Here is a 20030-nt window from a genome sequence, read left to right as displayed (position 1 = left end):
GCAAGCAAAATATGAAAAATGTGAACTGGTGTATTTAGGGATCTGAGTGGATCGTTTATTGGCGGACAGACTACTCTTACAGTTCATAAATACCGCTTAGATCAACTTCGTTGGCAGTGGCTTGATTAGTTTCTGAAGATTTTTTAACTCCAACTTCAGAATTTCCACCTGCTCGATTATTTGCTTGGATTCTTCTTTTGAAGCGCTCCCTGATCTGTAAAAGAAAATAGCATAATCATAGTTATCATACGGGCTAGCTGCGCCTAACATGCATGCTACCTGTATAAATCATAATTTGCACAGTTAAACGTGCTATACGTAAGAGTGTAGAGTGGCTGAGTGATTTGAAGTGCGTACTTGTAATCCAGTGGTCGCGGCCTCAAGTCCCATCTCTGACCATTAGATGGATATATTTCATTGAAATCCCCTGTTTTAAATGCTACGGAAACGTTTTCTAAATAGCCAGCTGTTAAAGCTTCCCTGCCACAATAATAATAATAATAATGATAATAATAATAATAATAATAATAATAATAATAATAATAATAATAATATAAACTTTATCAAAAATGACCAACTCAAATATAAAAAGTTGGTCATTTTCAATAAAGTTTATATTATTATTATTATTATTATTATTATTATTATTATTATTATTATTATTATTATTATTACTATTATTATTTTTATTATTATTATTAAATATTACTTACTGCGACAGCTATTGGATCACAGCTGTTACATCTGAAATATTACATTCAACCAATTAAATCTTACCTCACTGTTTCTCACGCAGTGAAGAATGAAAATAAAGAATCCCTGTTGACACATGAGAACAAAAAAAAAAGATACAATAATACTGATCTGGAAAAATCCGCATTATGTGCACTTTGGATAAAGAAAAAAATAATAATAATTGAATGTGTAAATAATTCCCATTGTAGGACGTATTTGGGTAGATGTCTTAGATTGGTAAGTAGATAAGCGAGGTAGGTTGGCTAGGTAGGCAAGAGAGCTGTTTAGATAAGTTTTTAAAAAAAGTAGGACTTATCACGGATGTCCACGCCATTTTGACGAGTAGGCAAACAGGTCTTGAAATAACAGTGTTTCTATGGAAATCCGATGTCAATTAATTTTCATAAAACATTGCTTCTGCAAACTTCATGAATTAGAAATTTTTGGCACTAAGTAAAGAATTTTAAGGAAAAAAAATTGGAGGGATGCAGCTGTGCCAGAGAGCGTCAAGTCGTGTTTTTGAACTTTCCATACATTTCCTTCTATTTTTTTTTTCCTGCGAACTACTTTCAGTAGCAGTTCACGACTGGTTCACTATACAGACAAATGTATGGAAATGTCAAAACGCAACTAGATGCTTTCTAGATAGCTAAATTCCTCAGTTATTTTCTGTAAAATCCGTTGCATAGTGCCTGAAGTTTCCAATTCATGAATTTTCAGAAGCGATCTTTTATGAAAATTATTTGACATCGGATTTCCATACAAACACTGTTATTTCAAGACGTGTTTGCCTACTCGTCAAAATGGCGTCGAAAGCGATAAGGCCTATTATTATGAGTAGATTCCCTCTTCGCCAACCTGGCGGCGCTTTTAACTCCTGTTTCGTTTGCATGGAGTAACGAGAAGCCTTTCTTCTCCCTCCTTGGTTGGGATGCTGGTACATCACATGTCGGTAGTTAATTTAATTAAAAAGTTAATTGGACCTCGTGTTTGAAATAATATTTTCTTGAATTTTTTTTCCTTTTAAACTGGAATGAAAGCGCCAAAACTAAAAGAAGTACTAACTTCAAGGACATACTGTCTTTACACAAGTTTAAATCGTACTGACTGTCATATATGAGGAACTAAAATCACCCGTGTACAAGGAGAAAATCTTACAGTTACCATTAAAAACCCTGCCTTTTAGTACACTATACCTGAGTGGAGTTAAGGATTACAAAGATGTAGATGAACGCTTTGTGTAATCGGTAAAGAAGGCCAAACAACCAGGTGACCCCCAACAGAGGAATCAACACCACACATGCTCTGATGCTAAGTCTGCAGGAAAATAAATAAGATGCTCGCGTCTCTTAATTGGCAATGAGGAAACCTTATGATTTATTTTTGTTAGGAAAAATGTTTGGTTACAATACTGCTAGAAAAGGCCTGCCAGATTAAGGCTATAACAGCTGTTAAATTGAGAATAACTCTGTTCTCTTGAAAAGTCTACTGTTTTTGAGATATGCAGTCATTGAATGCAAACTTACGAGTAACGAGTTTCCTTTAGTTAGTAAAACTGTTTTATGTGCAAGAACTACTAGGAAAAGCCAATTGGGTAATCTATTGTTTTTAAGATAATCACGGCAATCAAATGGAAACTTAACGAGTTTCGATCAGATAAGGGACTGATAGACAGAAATATTGACGAGCTTTTTATGGTTAGTCTTGCTACTTTTGCCCTGCCCTTTATTTTGAATTCAAGTATTGTTTTTACCTGATCTGTTCAGTTTGCTTGTCCTTTGTATGCTGCATTGATGTCATTTCCCTGATGACTCGCACGAGAATCATCACGTTCACCTTTAATAGACGAAGAAGAAGATCGAAGGAGAAGAAAGCGAAGACAAAGAAGTAGAAGAAGAAGGAGGAGGAGGAATGTCAATCAGTTTCTTCACCAGTGGCAACTTTTGTAACTTTTGTAATCCAAAACGTTTAACCGCGTCTTCACCTGCAAAGGTTTTGTAAACTTCTTTCGTTTCTATACATTTACTGAACGGAATTTTGGAATCTTTTACCCCAATTTCTAAAGGTTGGGAACTCCAGGAGCAGATTGAAACGCCACTAGAAATAATTAAAACAGGCGCAGTGTCTTGCTGATGAAAACTAGTATTTGTTCAGATTTCGGGAAAAACATGCAAACAAAAAGAGTTAATGGTGATACACTGCTTTCAGGAAAGTGTCATGTCCATGTTACGTGTAAATATAGCATCTCACAAGTAAACTAATACCCTTTTATCGTTCGGTAAACACTCTTGTTTAACCCTACAGAACTCGACTGGGGTAGATTCTGGCTGATTTGAGGAAGGAGGGGAGTTGGGAAGAAGGGGGGGGGGGGGGGGAGATTCTGGCTGCGCGGACTTGAAAGTTTGAAATGTTTTCTCTGTAAGAAAAAAAAAAGCCACCAACAACCTTGTGATTTGTTCTAAAATTTACCTGGGCAGGTGTTATCAACAATTTAATTGTTAAAATTATTATTATTCACTCAAGCAGAGTCCATCCGCGCTAAACTCTTTATTTACCTGAATTATTTTAACAAGGATCAATTTTGATTTCAGCTTCATGTCATCATTGTCAAGTGTGGAGAAATTAACATAAGTGGCGCGTATTTATACAGAAAGTAAATGAAGTGTGAAAATGTACATGTAAATAAATTGATAATTACCGTATTTATTCGATCCTGGGCGCTTATTTAATTTTGGGCCCACGAGAGTGGGCCCTTATTACTTTCTAACATTTACAGCAAGCGAGAGACATTATCAGAGAATAACAAAAAAACGAATTATAAGTTAATTTCACTTCAACAAGACAAAACAAAGTGCAAAAGCTAACACAAACAAGCCATAAAACAATGCAAGAGTTCATTGAATACCATTACTAAAGCCAATATTGGAACACAACTTACGCTCCTCTCACTTCGCGCTGAGCTAGTACAGAAATGATTTTTTGGGAGGGGTTGGGGTGGGCGCTTATTACGTTTTTGGGCTTTCAGGGTGGGCACGTATTCGCGATCGAGGATGGGCGATTATTAACTTTTTTCAGCATTCAAGGTGAACTCTTATTCGAAGTGGGTGCTTATTCGAAGATGACCGGCTAATTGAATAAATACGGTAAATAAAAAGTTTCGCGCGGATGGAGTTCAATTGAGTGTTTAGTATCAGTCTTTTTTTAGGTTCCGTAAATCAGCGTGTCGAGTCAGCTGTTACTTACAAGCTCAACCAGCAGAACAAATGACACAAATATCCAGATGAGACCGTCAGCAGATGACAGCCAGCAGCTAAGAGTTTAGTAAATAGAACAAGAAACACAACTTTAGCATATTGGTCTGTTCTACTACTTCAAACAAACAAAAAAACAAAAACCAAAGAAGAACTTTTTCTTTTCATAATTCCTTTTCTACTGGCTAAAACCCACTGCCGGCCAGTGATAGCCTTAAAATAATTCAGTGGCAGATAGCACTGTATTATTTGTCTTGCATAAATTAGCAACATCGCTATAAGATCAACAAATTATCACTAGCTGACACTTGTCAGGTGCAGCTTCGTAGCCGGAATACTGTAAAATCCCGGTTATAAAACCAACGTCTGATCTTGCTTTGTTATTTTCTGGTTAAAGTTTAAGTTAGAGTTTCGAATTTGGTCTTGTATTGAAATAAAGTACATTATTTTTATTTTTGCTTTTCCGTTTATGAGCCCCCCCCCCCCCCCCCCCCCCATCCTTCCCCCCTTCTTCTCCTCCCATCCCGGATATATTCCCACCCAAAACCCTTTATACGAAATCGTATAAGCTCAGGGCTTATAACCGAGATTTATACCAAGTGCGAAGCAACTGGTCAGTACTGTTTGAAACTGTCAAGGTGCTGATAGCATTTAGTGTGATAAAGATGCAAAGCTACTGGTATTGTTTGAAGAATGTCGATAAGTGAGTGTCAAAGATGTTGCAATTGGGTCCACTGAAGAGAGAAAATCGTGCGACTTTAACCCACCCAGTCAACAACGCTATTCTTAATTTTTCCCGAATCTTAATGCGATGTAAAAATTGCCCTCAGTGCATAATACTATACGTTTACCGTCTATGTTTCATTTCGTGCTAAAAAACTACATTGCTTGATTTGGATTTTCGCGTTAACTGCTAACCGAATTCTTTATCGTTATAGCAATAGTATTGCATAATTTTTATTGTACGTCTTATGAAATTTAGTTTCAGTGAGCTTGTGATTGATACACGATACTTTTAATTCCCATGATTCATCCAAGCCAACTGATAATTGGAGAGAAATTAGTGATCAAAAATGATACGAAAACTTACTACTTATCGCGGACAAAACTTTTGATTCCATCTTTCCCTGCAGCAATACTCAGCGATGTGGAGACCAAAATTGCGGGAGTTCCTAAAATGTATTAAATAAAAGTACTGGCTCGTCATTTGATCCCAGTAATTTACCACTGACCTGGTGAGCTAGTTTCCTGCAATGCCAAATTAAATTCCTTCAAATACCATTCGCTGTTCAAAACGCAAATTATCCAATGTTGGGGAATTATATCTGGTAGGCGAAAGAACGTTTTTTACAGGCCTAAAATACGTCATTTCCACACTCGTTTTTAGTACTCAGTTGGCCTTTACTGTTTACAAATTTGGGTGACTTGCGAATCTCAAGCGCTAAATAGCATTTAACCATATTAATGATTTTTGTTTTAATTATTATTTCCCTTTCTCCCACAGCTGATCATGAAAATTCGATTGCATTTCCGTTAGCTCTTATTTGGTACCACTTGGATGTTGTGAATGTGGAATACTGTGAAGAGGCTACTAACTGTTCCATTGTATTTCCAACCCTCTCCCAGTGATTTCCTTACTTGTTATAATCACCCCCACCACTGTTAAGTGTAATAATGTTGATCACCCATGTATCATTGCTAGAGTAATTAGGAAAACCCCCTTGCTCCCTCAAGTGGGATGACACTCCATGTCACTTTCATATCCATGGATTCGGTACTTCACTAAAATACTTTTTAGGAATATTAGTTGTCTCTTGCTTGCGGACTAATTTTGCTTTCTGGGGCTATAATTTACTTTAACTCTTTGCAATGTGTGGGTGTCTCTAGTGGTAACGTTCCTGTTTTGCAATCGATTACCTTACTGGACGTTCTTACTTTCGTTAGACGCGTCAGTCGTAGTTTCTGGATAGCCTGTTAAGAATGGTCTGAGGATATGTTGTCCTAAAATAGTTTGCAGTTTCAGACCATCTAAAGTACTACAGAATTCAAATATGTGTTATTTAGAAGTGCAAACATGACATTTCACTTCCCTTTTGTTAAGAAAAGATATTTTCCACAACCATTTCCCTGATTTTAAAGTACTAAATACAATTCTGTACTCAATACAATTCAATTCCAATTCCAATTAAGTTTGATATCTGGCTCGACGTAAATTTAGTCTAGTGCTTCTTACTTGAAGTATGATCGATACAGAACTGCCGTTGTAACGGATCCTGTACTGATTTAGATTTTTAAATCCTTTTAAGTAAGGCAACAGTGAAGATAACCAGGAAAAAACAACAACAACAACAACAACAAGAAAACAAAACGAAAACAATCCACACCCCACGAAATGCCATGATACACGGCCATTCTGTGGCTGACGTTATAGACTTTGACAACGAAGAAGTAAAGGTAAATTCCCTCCACAAGCATCCAACAGAAGGCAACCATGAAGAAGTACTGCATCAGGGCTGCTACTGTTACACAGGCGCCCTGAAGAAAACGGAGGAAAAATTGTGATCAGTGTTTTGATGCTGGTTGCACACCAGTAGGTTGTCCAGAGAAAGATTGATACATCCTGTATATGCATGTCTGGAATAAACTGCCATAAAAATTACGCTAACAAAGCAGTTACGGAGGAATGCAATCTGGGAGGAATGGTTTCTGGGAAGTCTGAGATTGTAAGAACGGGTTCAAATTTCAAACGATCGCCGAATTTAGGGGTATCCTTTTCCAATAAATTCCATTTTAAAATTAACATGTTTGCCCTTTTAACTGCTGTCGGTCCCTTTTTTTTTTCCTTTACAATATTTTAAGCCTAGTTCACGGTCCCGGGGATTAAAACCCCTTCGCCGGCCCCGCCCTAATGCGCAACCCACGCTCCGCCATCCCAGCATTCTACTCTACTTCCTCGTCGCACATGTGTTTGAGAACTTCCGTTAGTTCCTCTCATCCCACATCGGTGCTATAGCCAGGGCTGTATTTACCTCTTATGATCACCATCAAGAAAGCTCGTATACACCTATTAACACTGGTTGACCGTTTAACACAGGTATATTTTGCTTAAGGAAATTTCAGGAAAAGATGTATTTGATCTAATGGCAGAACGGAATGACCGTTACGTGTTCAATATCACCTTTTTGTGATTTGGGAGAAAAAATCAAGGAAGTTAATTGCGACTTCGGCCACACGTCAATTATATTTGCAATTCATATTTTCTGAATAGACTTTTTAAAACAACAAAGAGAAGACAATGGAAATTATCCTTTCAGGACTTTGTAATAAGTAAAGAAAAAATTGAGGAAGTTTGACACCTTGTTTTCGGTGGCATCAATCCCTGCAAGGAACGTGATTTGTCCTGCAAACAGTGAAGTAACCAAACTCAGACGGATCTGAGATAAAGGTGCGTGCTTGTCTCTGGTGGAAAATGAACATACAAACGAGTCAATGAAAGTCAACACTTCGATTTATTGATCAATAAACATGTTTTCCAACTCTTTAAAAACAATCCGAAGGCACGTGTAACATGTAGATCCCCAAGAAATTAAGAACGTATTGATCAATCGATCTTCCAATCAATCAATCAATCAATCAATCAATCAATCAATCAATCAATCAATCAATCAATCAATCAATCAATTAATCAAGCAAGCAATCAATCAATCAATCAATCAACCAATCAATTAATCAATCAGTTATTCACTCAATCATCCAATCAACCAATCAATCAATCAATCAATCAATTAAATTAGTCAATCAATTAATCAATCAATCAATGGTGTGTTGCAAGGGTTGTAATTGGTGCTTTTTGAATGCGTAAGTTCGGCTACCACTCTTATTTCAACTGTGACGTGTGTTTGGTCTAAAAAGAGCTAACTTGTTGTGGTACTTTCATGTCCCTACAAAAATCATACGGCAAGATTTGAGCAGGACAACAGAAAAGAAAACAGAGCATACACTCCCATAGTGCATTTTTAAAACTTACGTTAGCAAAAGATAGCAGATTACTGTCATCACAGCTCCAAGTAGAGAAAGCGTCAGACCCACATATGTGAGAATTTTTAGTATCTCAATCTCATCCGGTGGCTGTTGAAAATAAAAGAAACACATCTCCACTAAAAATAAATAAATAACTTCTTCCGTACAAATCTATAAAAAAAACCCTCAAAATGAAACAATTTGAAAATCGAAAGGTCTTCCAGATGTTGCTACAGATGTTGAAGAAAATAATCTAGCCCACCGAGTGATTTCAAGTTGTGGTCCTTATTATGGACGTCACGGAGACTGATATCATTGTAGACGTGATGGAAATTGATATCATTGTCGACCTGATGGAGAGTGATTAAGGAAGAAAGAGTCTGTGCTAACTTTGAAAATTCATAATTTGTCTACTTTTGCAGAAATTAGAAAGTCACCAAATTGTGAGAAAACTCTTAAAATGTTACCTGAATCAAATTACTGTGACAAATCGTTGTTCATGTGACTTGATGAGTTTAGCGTTCATATTTTTCTGTGACAAATTTTAAGGTAATTGTCTCCATTTTTTTCATACTATTTCAGCGATTTGTTATTTATTTCACTACTTTCAGTTCATTTGGACGCCGTGTTGTGGTTTCAGAAAAAAAAAAGTACTGGGTAGACTGGATCGAAGATGGCGGCTATTCAGAACTAGTCACGCCATTCTAACGACATATGTCATTATCATTTTATTTGGTGGTTCTCAAAAAAGACAAATTTGGGCACGCCATTGTCCCTTCAGGTCTCATAATTTTGATGTTGTTGAAGTTACAAAAGGAATTGCTAAGGCTTAGGAACTGAAACAAACAACTGTCCTAAAAAAGAAGTTTGCTCTGTCCTAGAACAAAATCTGATTCTTTAAATGAATCTCTCCTCTTCCACTGGATCTCCAGGACTAGGAGAGTCCCTGGAAACGAGTTTGGGATAGCTCGGTTGCTGGGATTAGAAAATCGAATTTTTGTTTGTTAGATTGGCCAAACGAAACACGACCTTGGGCTTGGATTAATGGCTAAATCTGAAAACGGATTGACTTAAAGGAACACAAGGAAAATTGAAGTGAAAATCTAGATCTTGAAAATTTTGATTTGGATTTAAAAGATTGGCATATTGAGATAGACTGGTAAAGTGAATAGAGAGAAATGTTCAAACCTACCAGGGAATTGGCATTGTCATCATCACTGAAGTCCATAAGAACGGCAAAATGACTCATGTGATTGCAGACACACACTGTTTCTGAGCCTGTTATTTTCTTCATATGGCATCCTTCCCCTGACCAACCCTGGAAACTAGAGAAAGACGAGACCGTTTTTCTAAATGATTGACATGCACATGATTAATGCTATTGCTGAAAATAACTAACGTTTCAAATAACTACTTTCTAGTTTTAAGATTTCCAAAACTTCATTATATCATTCAAATGAGGGATATCCAACGCTTGCGAAGCACTGGTGTTAACTTTAGTTGCCCCCGACAGCCTTATACATTTTTTGTATTGTTTTTACATACGATAGTGTGATTTTGTGGCTAAGCCTTATCTTAATGGAAATTTTTTTCGACAAGATGAAAATCTTTTGGCGATACGAGCCTGAAAATGTTCTTTAGTTAAGATCCTTTAACCACATCTAGACGAGAGAGGAGGAGGAGGAGGGGAGATTCGACATTGCTGCACGACTTTCAACGTCAATATCCTTTCCCAAAAATTGACCAGAGGAAATTATTTAATGCGACAAGTTTAACAGGCAGGTCTCAGAAAAAGAAATTTTCCTGTTTTCAATGAACAAAAGGTAACTTTCTATCAGCAAATTTAATGTTCCTAAATCATTTTAGCGTTCTGCCATTAGTTCTGATTACTTTTCTTTAAATTTCGTTTCTTTTCTGAAGTTCTGAGGAAATGAGAAAATTAGAGGGGCGGATCTAAAATGGCCGCTGAATTAAAACAAGGACGTATAGTTCCCGCGTCATATGATGTCGCGAGTCTCTTAGGAAAGATCGTTGGACGTACCATTTATACACAAAGTGCTGTTAGACTTACTCTTGGACTTTTGGGGAATGGGGGCAGAATACGTCCTCCCATCCCATCACCAGGGGAATGAAAGAATCCCGCTGTAAATTAAGGGCTAAGCTATACCTGGGCCGTAACTTAAAAAGAACATTTAATATACGTGGCTTTACATTACCAGTGATTTACAACGATCTACAACTGATGATAAAAAGCCGCATTGTATAATAAATGTATGTTACTATAATATCGTTTAATATAGACAAATATGCAATGTTTCAGATCGATTCGGAAAACGGTTATCAGCCCACTGAAAGTAACAAACCTCGTTCGTCAGGTGGAAAGACGCGTAAGGAACTGCTGAAGAAAACATTCTATAGTTCTAATCTCATTAATCATTACGGAAAAGGCATAGCAACTTGCTTACTTGTCGTCTAAGTATTTCCAAAATACACATTTTCTATCCTTTCCTGCAGGCTGAAAGTAAATGCATTGGCCTATTAGAAATTAGTTAGCATTCGAAAGGTATTGGAAGAAAATCAAACTTGCACTTTGTTCAACACCTGTCATTCACGTCATCAATTATAGTAAAGTTTATTGCCTGTTGTTTTACGGCCGGCGATTTTCACCAGCTTTTCTTGAACTTGATTTATTACATTCCACTCGACTTGTAACTTCCTTGGTTACAGTCACGGCCGTCCACAACTTTTCAGACAGCTGCTGGTTACTGGAAAGGCATTTTTTAATAAAAAAAAAAAAAAAAAAAACATGTGAACTGAATCTACTAAGTCTTATACACCCTAAAGAAACTCATCTTGATAGTCAAATGCGATGGATATTCGGGAAAAACAAACAGAAATATTAGACAACAGAATATCTAAAGAAAACTAACAACTTTAAAAACAGATAGGAACCAAGGCACCCAAATTAATCTCAAATTAAAGTTGTGCAAATTCAGTGGTTACTGAACAGTGAGGTGGTCATTTAACGCGTCGCCTAAAATTAAAGTGGGTTGAGGACAGTCTTGAGTAATATTATACGATTTGGACAGCCTTAGCTTCTAAAAAGAACTCAATAACGTCTCTGCGCCAAGTCATCTATTCATTAGTCCGTTTTTTGCGACGACCGCAGGTCAAAATCAAACATGGTCATTTGACCCTGTAACTATTTTCGTATTAATGACTCGTCTAGTCCACCCTTGTGTTATTACATTTAATTATTATGGTTTTTGTTTTCATTGATACCTTTAAGTTTTTGAAGACCAAGGTAATATTTTTTTGTAACACTGCTGAAGGTGGGTACAATGTAGATGACATTATTTTCGTATTTAGAGCCCTAAAAAGGAAGTGCCATAGAATGTCAAATAATGCACAATGTACTATGGAATGACCAGAGACATGACATAAAGTAATCAAACTTACACTTACATTTTCCAGTAGTCTTTGATTTACCCCAAAAGTGCGCCCTGACAGGTTTTTTTTTTTTTTGTGTTGGCCAAACAAAGGACACAAAAACTGACAGACCGCAACTTTTCCTGTCATGAATCCATGTTCTTTCCCCCATCCCCATTTTTCTTTTCCCTTTTCATTTACAATACTTAGCTTTAATTAAAGAACTATTACCAACGCAAAGGTAAATGAAACCCCCCAAAATTATATGACTCGGGCTGTCGAACATAAAAACAGTACTTTGGTCAGTTGCCCTGTCATTACTGAAATTTGTGAAAGTGCTGTTGGCTCACCTTCTTTTATTGGCTTTGTTGGATTCGTGTTTTTCTGTAAACAACTCATGAAGGTCTTTGTACATAACACCCAGCACTACTGAAGCTGCAAAAAAGTAAAAGAAATAAAGAAGGGAAGGAAGGAAGGAAGAAAGAAAGAAAGAAAGAAAGAAAGAAAGAAAGAAAGAAAGAAAGAAAGAAAGAAAGAAAAAAAAAAAGAAAGAAAGAGAGAAACAAGAAAAAAAGAAAGAAAGAAAGAAAGAAAGAAAGAAAGAAAGAAAGAAAGAAAGAAAGAAAGACAGAAAGAAAAAAGAAAAGAACAAAAGAACGATAAAAGAAAAATAAGCATGGAAAATTTGAATTTAGAAAAGTTTATTTTTGCTTCCTCCTCCAAGCTCGATTTAAACGCCTGGCTCCGATTGTTCAAAGAGCAAATAGTGTTATTCAGCATATAAATCGCCATCCAATGAATAAAACGTACTTCAGAATAGCCCATTATATTTCAACTAATACATTGTATTAACAATCGGATCATTGTATAATGCAATTCCAGGGATTAGATTGGCCAAGTGGCCATGGTATATGAATTATTATACCATGCTCGAAAAATAAGCACATTAAATTGATATCTCCTTGTCCTTGCAAAGCGAAATGATGATCTAGCAATATTCTTGAGTTTTTTGTAATAAAATAATTGTTATCCTTGAATCCAACGCACGATCGTGGAATAATTGTTAATTATTAGCTGGATAGGAACTTTTCCGCTGATAAAATTGTCCGCTCTTTTTGAACAGGTGGGCTCTAGTGGATGGATGTCTCTGTCAAAGATGAAACTAACTGAGCCGGCCATACTGTGTATCTATACATATATGTGATGTATTTTTAATTTTTTTGACAAAAAAAAAAATGAGTAAATCAGAGCCAAGATAATGAATATTTTTCAAAATTTTTATAGTCTGAGTTCTCTTGGGAGTCATACCGGGAGTCCTTAAGGGAAATATAAGGCAAAAAACATATGGAGTCAGCATCAAATGTTCTTTGAACCTATCCTTGTTGGCCTTGGCATGTTTTATTATATGACAACAAATGTTACTCATCTAAAGCCCACCAAAAATGGAAAATATCTAACTTTAATTAATTGCTCAAGGTCTCCCGTAGAGTTACTAGCACTCCTAAAAATTTCTAAAGACTAAAATTAATTTTAATTGAATTATTCAGCGATTAGCAGTCTTAAAAACGTTAAGAATTATAAAGCAAATAAAACTGCCACTTTACTCACCGTTTTGATAAAAATTTTCTGAGGGAATCTTGATCGAGTTTCCTCCTTGGCTGTCATGAAGACTAAAATCGCTTTCATTTTGGTAAAATACTCGCCGAACCTGCAAATCTAGAATAACATGTAAGGTTCAGAGGTATATCTTGCTTTCATGTGACGTCATATAAAAAACCAAAATTTTTGAAAGTTTAAAAACCATTAATGTGACATGAACCGTTTATTCTCGGTGCTGTTATTTGCTGAAGGTCCACTGACCTATGGTATCTGTGGCATTGTATTGGCGCATAGAGCCATTTAGTTGTTGTTGAGCAAATCTGACAACGTAATCTTCAAAACCAATCGTCGTGAAATGTGCGTTTTCTCGAAGTTCTTCGTCTATTCTTTGATTGTTAATAGCAGATACATTCTTGAAGTCTTGGATGGTCGTTTCTAACAAGGACGTTACATTCTGCGTAAAGAATTCAAAAAAAATTATGAATAGTAATTTTAAAAAAAATTCGACTGTGGTTATTTTAGCTCAAATTATTTTAAGTCTTTTTTTTTTTCTTTTTTTGGATAAAGCCTGCAATTGCCGGTTTGCATTGCCGACGGCCAATCCGTGAGTTTCCATAATATCGTGTCAAAATTTCAATGTTTTCAGGAAAACGAAACTGTTTCTCTCAATAGAGACCTTTACATTCTAATGAGAGCACGTGTTTTTTCTGAATAGAGAAAGAAGTGGTTGTGCCCGTGAACCTGTCATTTTGGCCGGAAAACGAGATAGCTGTCATCATTTTACTACAGGTTTTAATGAGAACGTCGTGGTGGCCAAAACAAATCCTCGAAACGTAGGTGATCTCGTCTTTTTGGAATCACTAAAGTCACCGTAGCTATCAGGATTCAAAACAACTCCGCCAAGTTCGTCGCTGTCAAAAAGTAAAATGAAGCTTCCTTGGATTTACCTCTACTAAGGATGAGAGGTCAAATCTCTCATTCGTAGTTGTATTCTATAATCTAAAGATCTCTTTTATGTCAGTAGGTATAATAGTGGGATGTCTTTTTGATGGTACTAATATTTGTAGAAGTTTTCCTCATCCACTCACTCTAAGCGTGGTTCAGTTTGAGTCTCTGTCGCCCCATAACTGGGCACAGTATTGTGTATAAATTAGTCTTTTTTTTAATTATGTCACCTTTCTAAGCCTTTATATTAATCTTTTCTTCTATAGTTTATATAGTATGTAAATAATGATATAATGTTTTATTAGTCGTCATAGCTATTAATTGTGTGCTTTTCTTATACAGTCGAACCTGTATATAACGGTCCTGTATTAAGCGACCACCCTCTATTAAGCGGCCAGTTTTTAAAGTCCCGATTGTTTGCTCATACAAATGCTGCATTTGTTACCTGTATTAGGCGGCCACCTCATTAAGCGGCCGCGGCCACCCTGTAGCAGTCATATGTTTGTTTTTCTTTGTTATTTTTACCTGTATTACGCGGCCACCCTTGAATGGAAACTAAGCCATATGTTATTTATGCGGTATTTTATTGTGTTTAAAATGCGATCCGGCATCACTATAAAGAAATAACATGTACAAAGCTACTGTAAGCTGATACTCGGCCGCTTAATATAGTTAACGCTTTTCATATGTCCGCAATGTGCTGAAGTACAATACCATATCACGAACGCTAAAAAAAGTTTGTTTTGAATATGCTCCACTCTTTAGCAAGAAATTCCTCTTTAATTAACTATGAAATGACGGAGATATTTTTAGATATTTTGTTGTGAACTGTAAGTCATAGAAATAGAGCACTGTATACCGTAGGAGAGTAGAGGACAATTTATTGTATAGTACTTTTACACAATGTTACGTATATTATATACCGTTAAGTCACAAGTTGGCACTGAACTTTGTTTAAATTATTGATCACTTGAAAGGGTGTTGATTGTCATATTGTTTCCTTGCATGAGGTGTTTTTGTATGATACGCCATTAAAATTGACATTAGACCACGCCCAGTGAGTATTTTTAGTGATCCGGTATTAAGCGGCCACCTGTATTAAGCGGCCAATTACTCAAGTCCCGAGGGTGCCCGTTATATACAGGTTCGACTGTATCGTGATATTTTATATCCATATATATGCTGAACAACTATTTTAGAGTTCTCTAAAAGCGTAGTAATTCCTAGTTGTTATACCTATTGCATTACTTTCTCTGTCATTGTGTTTTCTTTTTTTGTGTGTTTGTGTGTGAATATGTGCTATTTTGCTGACCTGTATTTTTTTTTTATTTAATGCTGTTGTCAACTGGCTGCCTGGCTGCGCTAGCCCCTATGATTATTCCAGAGAGCCAGTACTCTAATTTTATTTCTAATATTTTTGTAACGAACATCACATAGAACTGAAGAGAATACAAATAAAGATTGTTGATGTTGCTGCATAACGGCAAAGCCTGCTGAAAGTGTGTTTACGTCCGCTGGACATAATCAAATTAATTAATTTGAACCAGGCCTAACACCAAACAAAAATCAACCTCCTGCGGAACCCTCGTTCCCAGGGTCTCTCTTTTTCCCGTCTTGGACGTGAAGAGGAGAGACCCTGGCAATGAGGTTGCTTGCAAAGGAGATTAAAATATTCAGCTGGACTGTAGGACGATCTTTATAATTAGTTAACAACCATTGTTTAATACCGCACCTGTAATGCATTTTCATCTTCAAAGTCTATGTCTTCGAGAGAAGTAAAGAAATTCACCATCTAAAGCAAAGGAAATATTCCAAAAAGATATTTTCATTACTTTTACAGTATTGGTTTATTAATCTTTTGCTTGCCTTAAATGAACTATGTCAGCAGGGGGACATGCGCAGTAGAGTCCGCTCGTTGATAGAACCACTTTGAAATCGCTGACCCAACTTTTTCAAATACCGTCGGAGAGTTCAGGAAGCTGAAGCCCTTTTCATCTGCCTGAATCGCGTTCACCTCCGGAAAGCTAGTTATTTTTTTTCTTTTTTTAATTTTCAAACGTTCCTCAGTAATTACAGAGGCTGTTTGTTGTAATATTTCTGAAATCGTTAGCTCTTGGAGGTCTATTAACGTGGATTTGCGGTGTCCACTCGCGGCGGCCGTCGTTCTCGTTTTGGCTGCGGCTGAAAAAGAATATACGACAACAAAGGCACAGAACATAAAGTTTGGAATCGAGGACATCGAAGGATTTGCCTGGATAGTTATTAGTGTTACTAGACCTCGCTTGACCTCGATATTGTTATGAATGCATTGACATATGATGAGTGTAAATCACGACAGACATGAATACAAATACCGCTTTAATAGCCCTTTTCACGGTTAACTCTGCTCATTTGAATTACAATGAAATCTAGCATGTATGTGAGACAATTTCAGGATATTTTGTAGTTTTAGCCCGAAATTGCCTCGCATCCACGTTGGATAACATTGTAATGCAAATGAGAAAAATCAACCGTGAAAAGGGCTATTGCTTTGACAAGCCGACCTTCTCTTCGTGCCACAATTAAATGAATCAGTTGTATGCAGTGTACTTTCGCAGTTTTGCAGGGGCAACCGCGGGTTTTGGACGTAGTTTTTCGAGCACAAGTAGTTTTGCAATTGCTAGGATCGGCATATAAACAAATGGAACTCACACGTAAGTCATTATTTATCACTGTATTAGTAAAGGTAAGCTGATCGATAATTCACATCAGACAGCATATATTAAACGCGAATCAAGCGGTTAAACTTAACTCATGTATGATACACTTTAGACGACAACACAGTATGTTTCCATAAACTCGGCAAAGCAGACACGTGAGAAGATGCGATTGTCAAGACGAACGCAATGGCGGACAAGCAATAATACCTCGACAAGTTATTTGCAAATTAGCCCCAACCGGACTCTACTGCACATGTCCCACAGCTAACATTCTCCCAATTAAGCCTAAACAGATTCAAAAGTATTTATTGAAGGGAAATCATTGTACAACGAGGCAAGCACATATCCATAGATGCCCTGGATAACATCAGTTCATAAAAAAAAAAAAAAATAAAAAAAAAATAAAAATATACTGGATTACTGAGTAATACAATCCCAGAGTTTTGATCGCCTTAGTGACCATTGGGATATCAGCCATTATGCCATGCTCGAGAAATGGTGGCCATTAAAGGGCCCTAGTCAGCCACACCTTTGTTTTTGTTTATATGCGAGAGGTTGGCTATAATATTTTATTCGGAGCATGTCGAAATGAACGAAATCACTGTGAAACTACAAAAGATAATAAAACATACTTTCAGGAACACAACTTACAGTTAAGCAAAAAGATTTCGCTTCACCATGGAATATCAATAATTTCGATGGCATCGAAAATGGCGGAGACTGACTAGGGTCCTTTAATTTGTCTTTGTTTTCTCTAACTTACAAATTCATTTCACAATCGTTAACTTTATGACATAAAATAAATCAAATGGGCAATATTTACACCACATAATGTTGACCAAAACAGTAAATAATCAAGTTACAGAAGTCGGAAGGACATTTGTGTTCACAATGCATGAACCGTAATGACTGCACAAATAATAGTAATTTATTTCGTAGCTAAAAAAATTTCAATGCTAAGTATTTAAAACTCTTACCAAATTCTCTGAAAGACGCTCTTTAGGTGTATTCGACTCTGCGGAATAGGAATGACTGTACGTCACCGACCGTCTCATTTTATCACAAAATATATCTGAGCTAATTCTACATTCAAAACGTGTTCCATTCCTTTGTACAGCCAACTCTCTCGTAAGCGACCACCCTTGGGGCACGACAAAGTGGTCGCTTACGAGAGGTGGTCGCTTACGGGAAAGATCAACAAAATAAGCCTTATACCAGATTGATTAGTTAATTACATAAAAATATTACCTTAGCAGCTAAAATTAGGCAAATAGAAACTAATTTATTTGTTTTTTCACATCTATTCATTCTTCTGATGAAACTTTGTATAACATTTTGGAACAGATCACTGTAACACTTCCCGTTTACCTACAGATGTAATTATAGCCATCTTCTCTGTCTGTAAACTGTTATTTTCTGTCAGCAGTCCGGAGTAGCGTCATTAATTTTGAACTTTTGTTACTTCTGAGTAATGATTTACTAACTATCATACGTGATTATGTTGGGTGGTCGCTTACCGGAAACAGAAAACAAAAGAATATGTGTTATTTCTGGCTAAAAAGTGGTCGCGGTCCCTTAAGAAATTTGAGTGGTGGTCGTTTACGAGAGAGCTCTTGAAACAGTATTTAACTGAGAAACAAAACGATTGTTTACGAAGTGGTCGCTTACGGGAGGTGGTTGCTTACGAGAAGTGGTCGCTATGAGAGAGTTGACTGTATTACGAATGATTTGTAATAGATTTTAGGTACAATCCAACAATGTGTTACGTAGAAAGGGCGTAGATGAAGTGCATTATTTGAACTCAGCGAAATCAGGCTACCAGTCACATGCAGATAACCAGAATACTGGTGTTAATAATATCGGAGCGTATATAGACGTCCGGAGAAATCTCGTATCATGAAAGTTATATAGAAGTATTCTTCATACAGTTTGGAATACCGGAAGCGAACTACATGCCATTATCTCTTTCTTAAGGTTGTTGGAAGTATTAAAATGGGGTATGTACTGAATGTGACGAAAAAAAAAAAAAAAAAACCTAAATGTTGTTATCGATACGTTAAGCGATACCGTCTAGGGAAAGTGTAGAAAAAAATCACCCCTTGTTTGAAGTAGTTATGGTGTTTGAAGTAGTCATGGTGGTTCCTAAAAGTAATCATCTATTTTTAAGGGACAGTTAGGTAATTAAGTGGTTTTCCAGGAAACTCGTCAAGTAGTAAACATCCAGAGCTATCATTTTGCGTTTACACGCCCAATAACGACACTCATGCAGCTTATCACGAATTTTAGTATCTTAAAGGACTTTGTAAAGGGGTCGACACATTTTAACGTTCACATTGCTCTCAATAGAGAGTCGGCTTCTATTTTAAATAGCACCTAAGTGCAAAGAAATCAGAAGTAGTACAATATATTATGGATGATATCTAGATTAATATTCTTACTGACCACTGTATCCGCAAGGACAATTTTTAACGTGATCTTAATGGTCCAACTTTTACCATTGTTCTTGCACCACTTTCCATTTATCTTGAAAAGGTTCTGATCACCTTAAAAGCCGCTAGCAAATAGAACAAATCTGGGCCAAACAGTGGTATCAAAAACAAGACTTGCGCTTTCCGCACATATCTTTTTGTTTGGACTTCTCCTTCGGTTCAACTGCAGGAAACACAAACCTTTACGGGATTTTCTTCGCAAGCATTTTTTCTGTGGCTTTGACATAGTGTCCCATTGGTACGTGTTTGTTGTGCTGTTTGGTCGCTGACAAGCATGTAATTCACCTTTCTTGCTGATTGTACAAGGATTAGGACGCTCTAGTAGAGAATTAAAAAAATGTGTTATCATTTTTTTTATTAACAATATACAGTGAGGTAACAAAAACACAATTTACAGATTTTTCTAGTTGGCAAAATTAGTAACAGCCGAACATAATTTGCCGAATGAGAGCGAAATAGTTATTTGTTTGTGCTTCATATCAAGGGTCGTCTTTTGCCTGCTACAAGGAAAAACAATGTAAAAAGGAAGCCTAAATATTCACAAACTTTCACAATTTTTCGGGTGTTGTTAGAGTAAACCGTTCGAAACCCGTTTTGCCCGTTATTTACAACCTGTGAGCATATTTTGTGCGCATCTTCAGCTGGTTACACTGGTGCTGTATATAAAGGCGAAAGTTGTGGAGAGAGCAAACTGGAGCTGTAGATGGGAGAGGGGATAGGGGAGATGAATACACGGACGACGGGGTGGGGGTGAGGGTAGTGCTGCGGGATTCTAAATTAATCTAGAAACTACTGCCTGTTTACGTACCATAGGAAGCCTTACTCCCGATGCTACAGTTGCACGTGTCTAACTTAATAGTAAA

The 20030-nt window shown here is 36.7% G+C and overlaps 2 protein-coding genes across 2 annotated transcripts; both read right to left on the bottom strand.

Annotated features, from left to right (window-relative positions):
* Positions 1–19: 19 nt before the first annotated feature.
* Positions 20–10509, bottom strand: LOC146468862 (adhesion G protein-coupled receptor L4-like). Its single transcript, XM_085124005.1, has 11 exons — positions 10472–10509; positions 9199–9331; positions 8014–8114; positions 7343–7445; positions 6371–6521; positions 5077–5158; positions 3979–4045; positions 2489–2571; positions 1932–2052; positions 778–819; positions 20–214 (listed from the first exon to the last, which is right to left on the bottom strand). The coding sequence occupies exons 2-11, from the start codon at positions 9298–9300 to the stop codon at positions 77–79; spliced, it is 990 nt and encodes a 329-aa protein (XP_084980131.1). The 5' UTR covers positions 9301–9331; positions 10472–10509; the 3' UTR covers positions 20–76.
* A 2763-nt stretch (positions 10510–13272) lies between these two features.
* Positions 13273–18402, bottom strand: LOC146468861 (uncharacterized). Its single transcript, XM_085124088.1, has 3 exons — positions 17656–18402; positions 15712–15771; positions 13273–13488 (listed from the first exon to the last, which is right to left on the bottom strand). Exons 1-3 carry the CDS (start codon positions 17731–17733, stop codon positions 13273–13275), a joined length of 354 nt encoding a protein of 117 aa, XP_084980214.1. The 5' UTR covers positions 17734–18402.
* Between the last annotated feature and the right edge of the window lie 1628 nt (positions 18403–20030).

The sequence above is a fragment of the Pavona decussata genome, unplaced genomic scaffold (assembly GCF_977016875.1).
Source record: "Pavona decussata unplaced genomic scaffold, jaPavDecu1.1 SCAFFOLD_128, whole genome shotgun sequence".
Taxonomy (NCBI): Eukaryota; Metazoa; Cnidaria; class Anthozoa; order Scleractinia; family Agariciidae; genus Pavona; species Pavona decussata.
This window is presented reverse-complemented; position numbering and strand designations above follow the sequence as displayed.

Coding starts and splice junctions, on each gene's coding strand:
- LOC146468861 (XM_085124088.1), bottom strand. CDS start 17,733: ATGAGACGGTCGGTGACGTACAGTCATTCCTATTCCGCAGAGTCGAAT. Junction 15,772..17,655: donor AGCGTCTTTCAGAGAATTTG/GTAAGAGTTTTA, acceptor CCTTTGCTTTAG/ATGGTGAATTTCTTTACTTC. Junction 13,489..15,711: donor AAGATGAAAATGCATTACAG/GTGCGGTATTAA, acceptor TTCTTTACGCAG/AATGTAACGTCCTTGTTAGA.
- LOC146468862 (XM_085124005.1), bottom strand. CDS start 9,300: ATGAAGAAAATAACAGGCTCAGAAACAGTGTGTGTCTGCAATCACATG. Junction 820..1,931: donor TAATCCTTAACTCCACTCAG/GTATAGTGTACT, acceptor ATGTGTCAACAG/GGATTCTTTATTTTCATTCT. Junction 215..777: donor ACTGCGTGAGAAACAGTGAG/GTAAGATTTAAT, acceptor TTTCTTTTACAG/ATCAGGGAGCGCTTCAAAAG.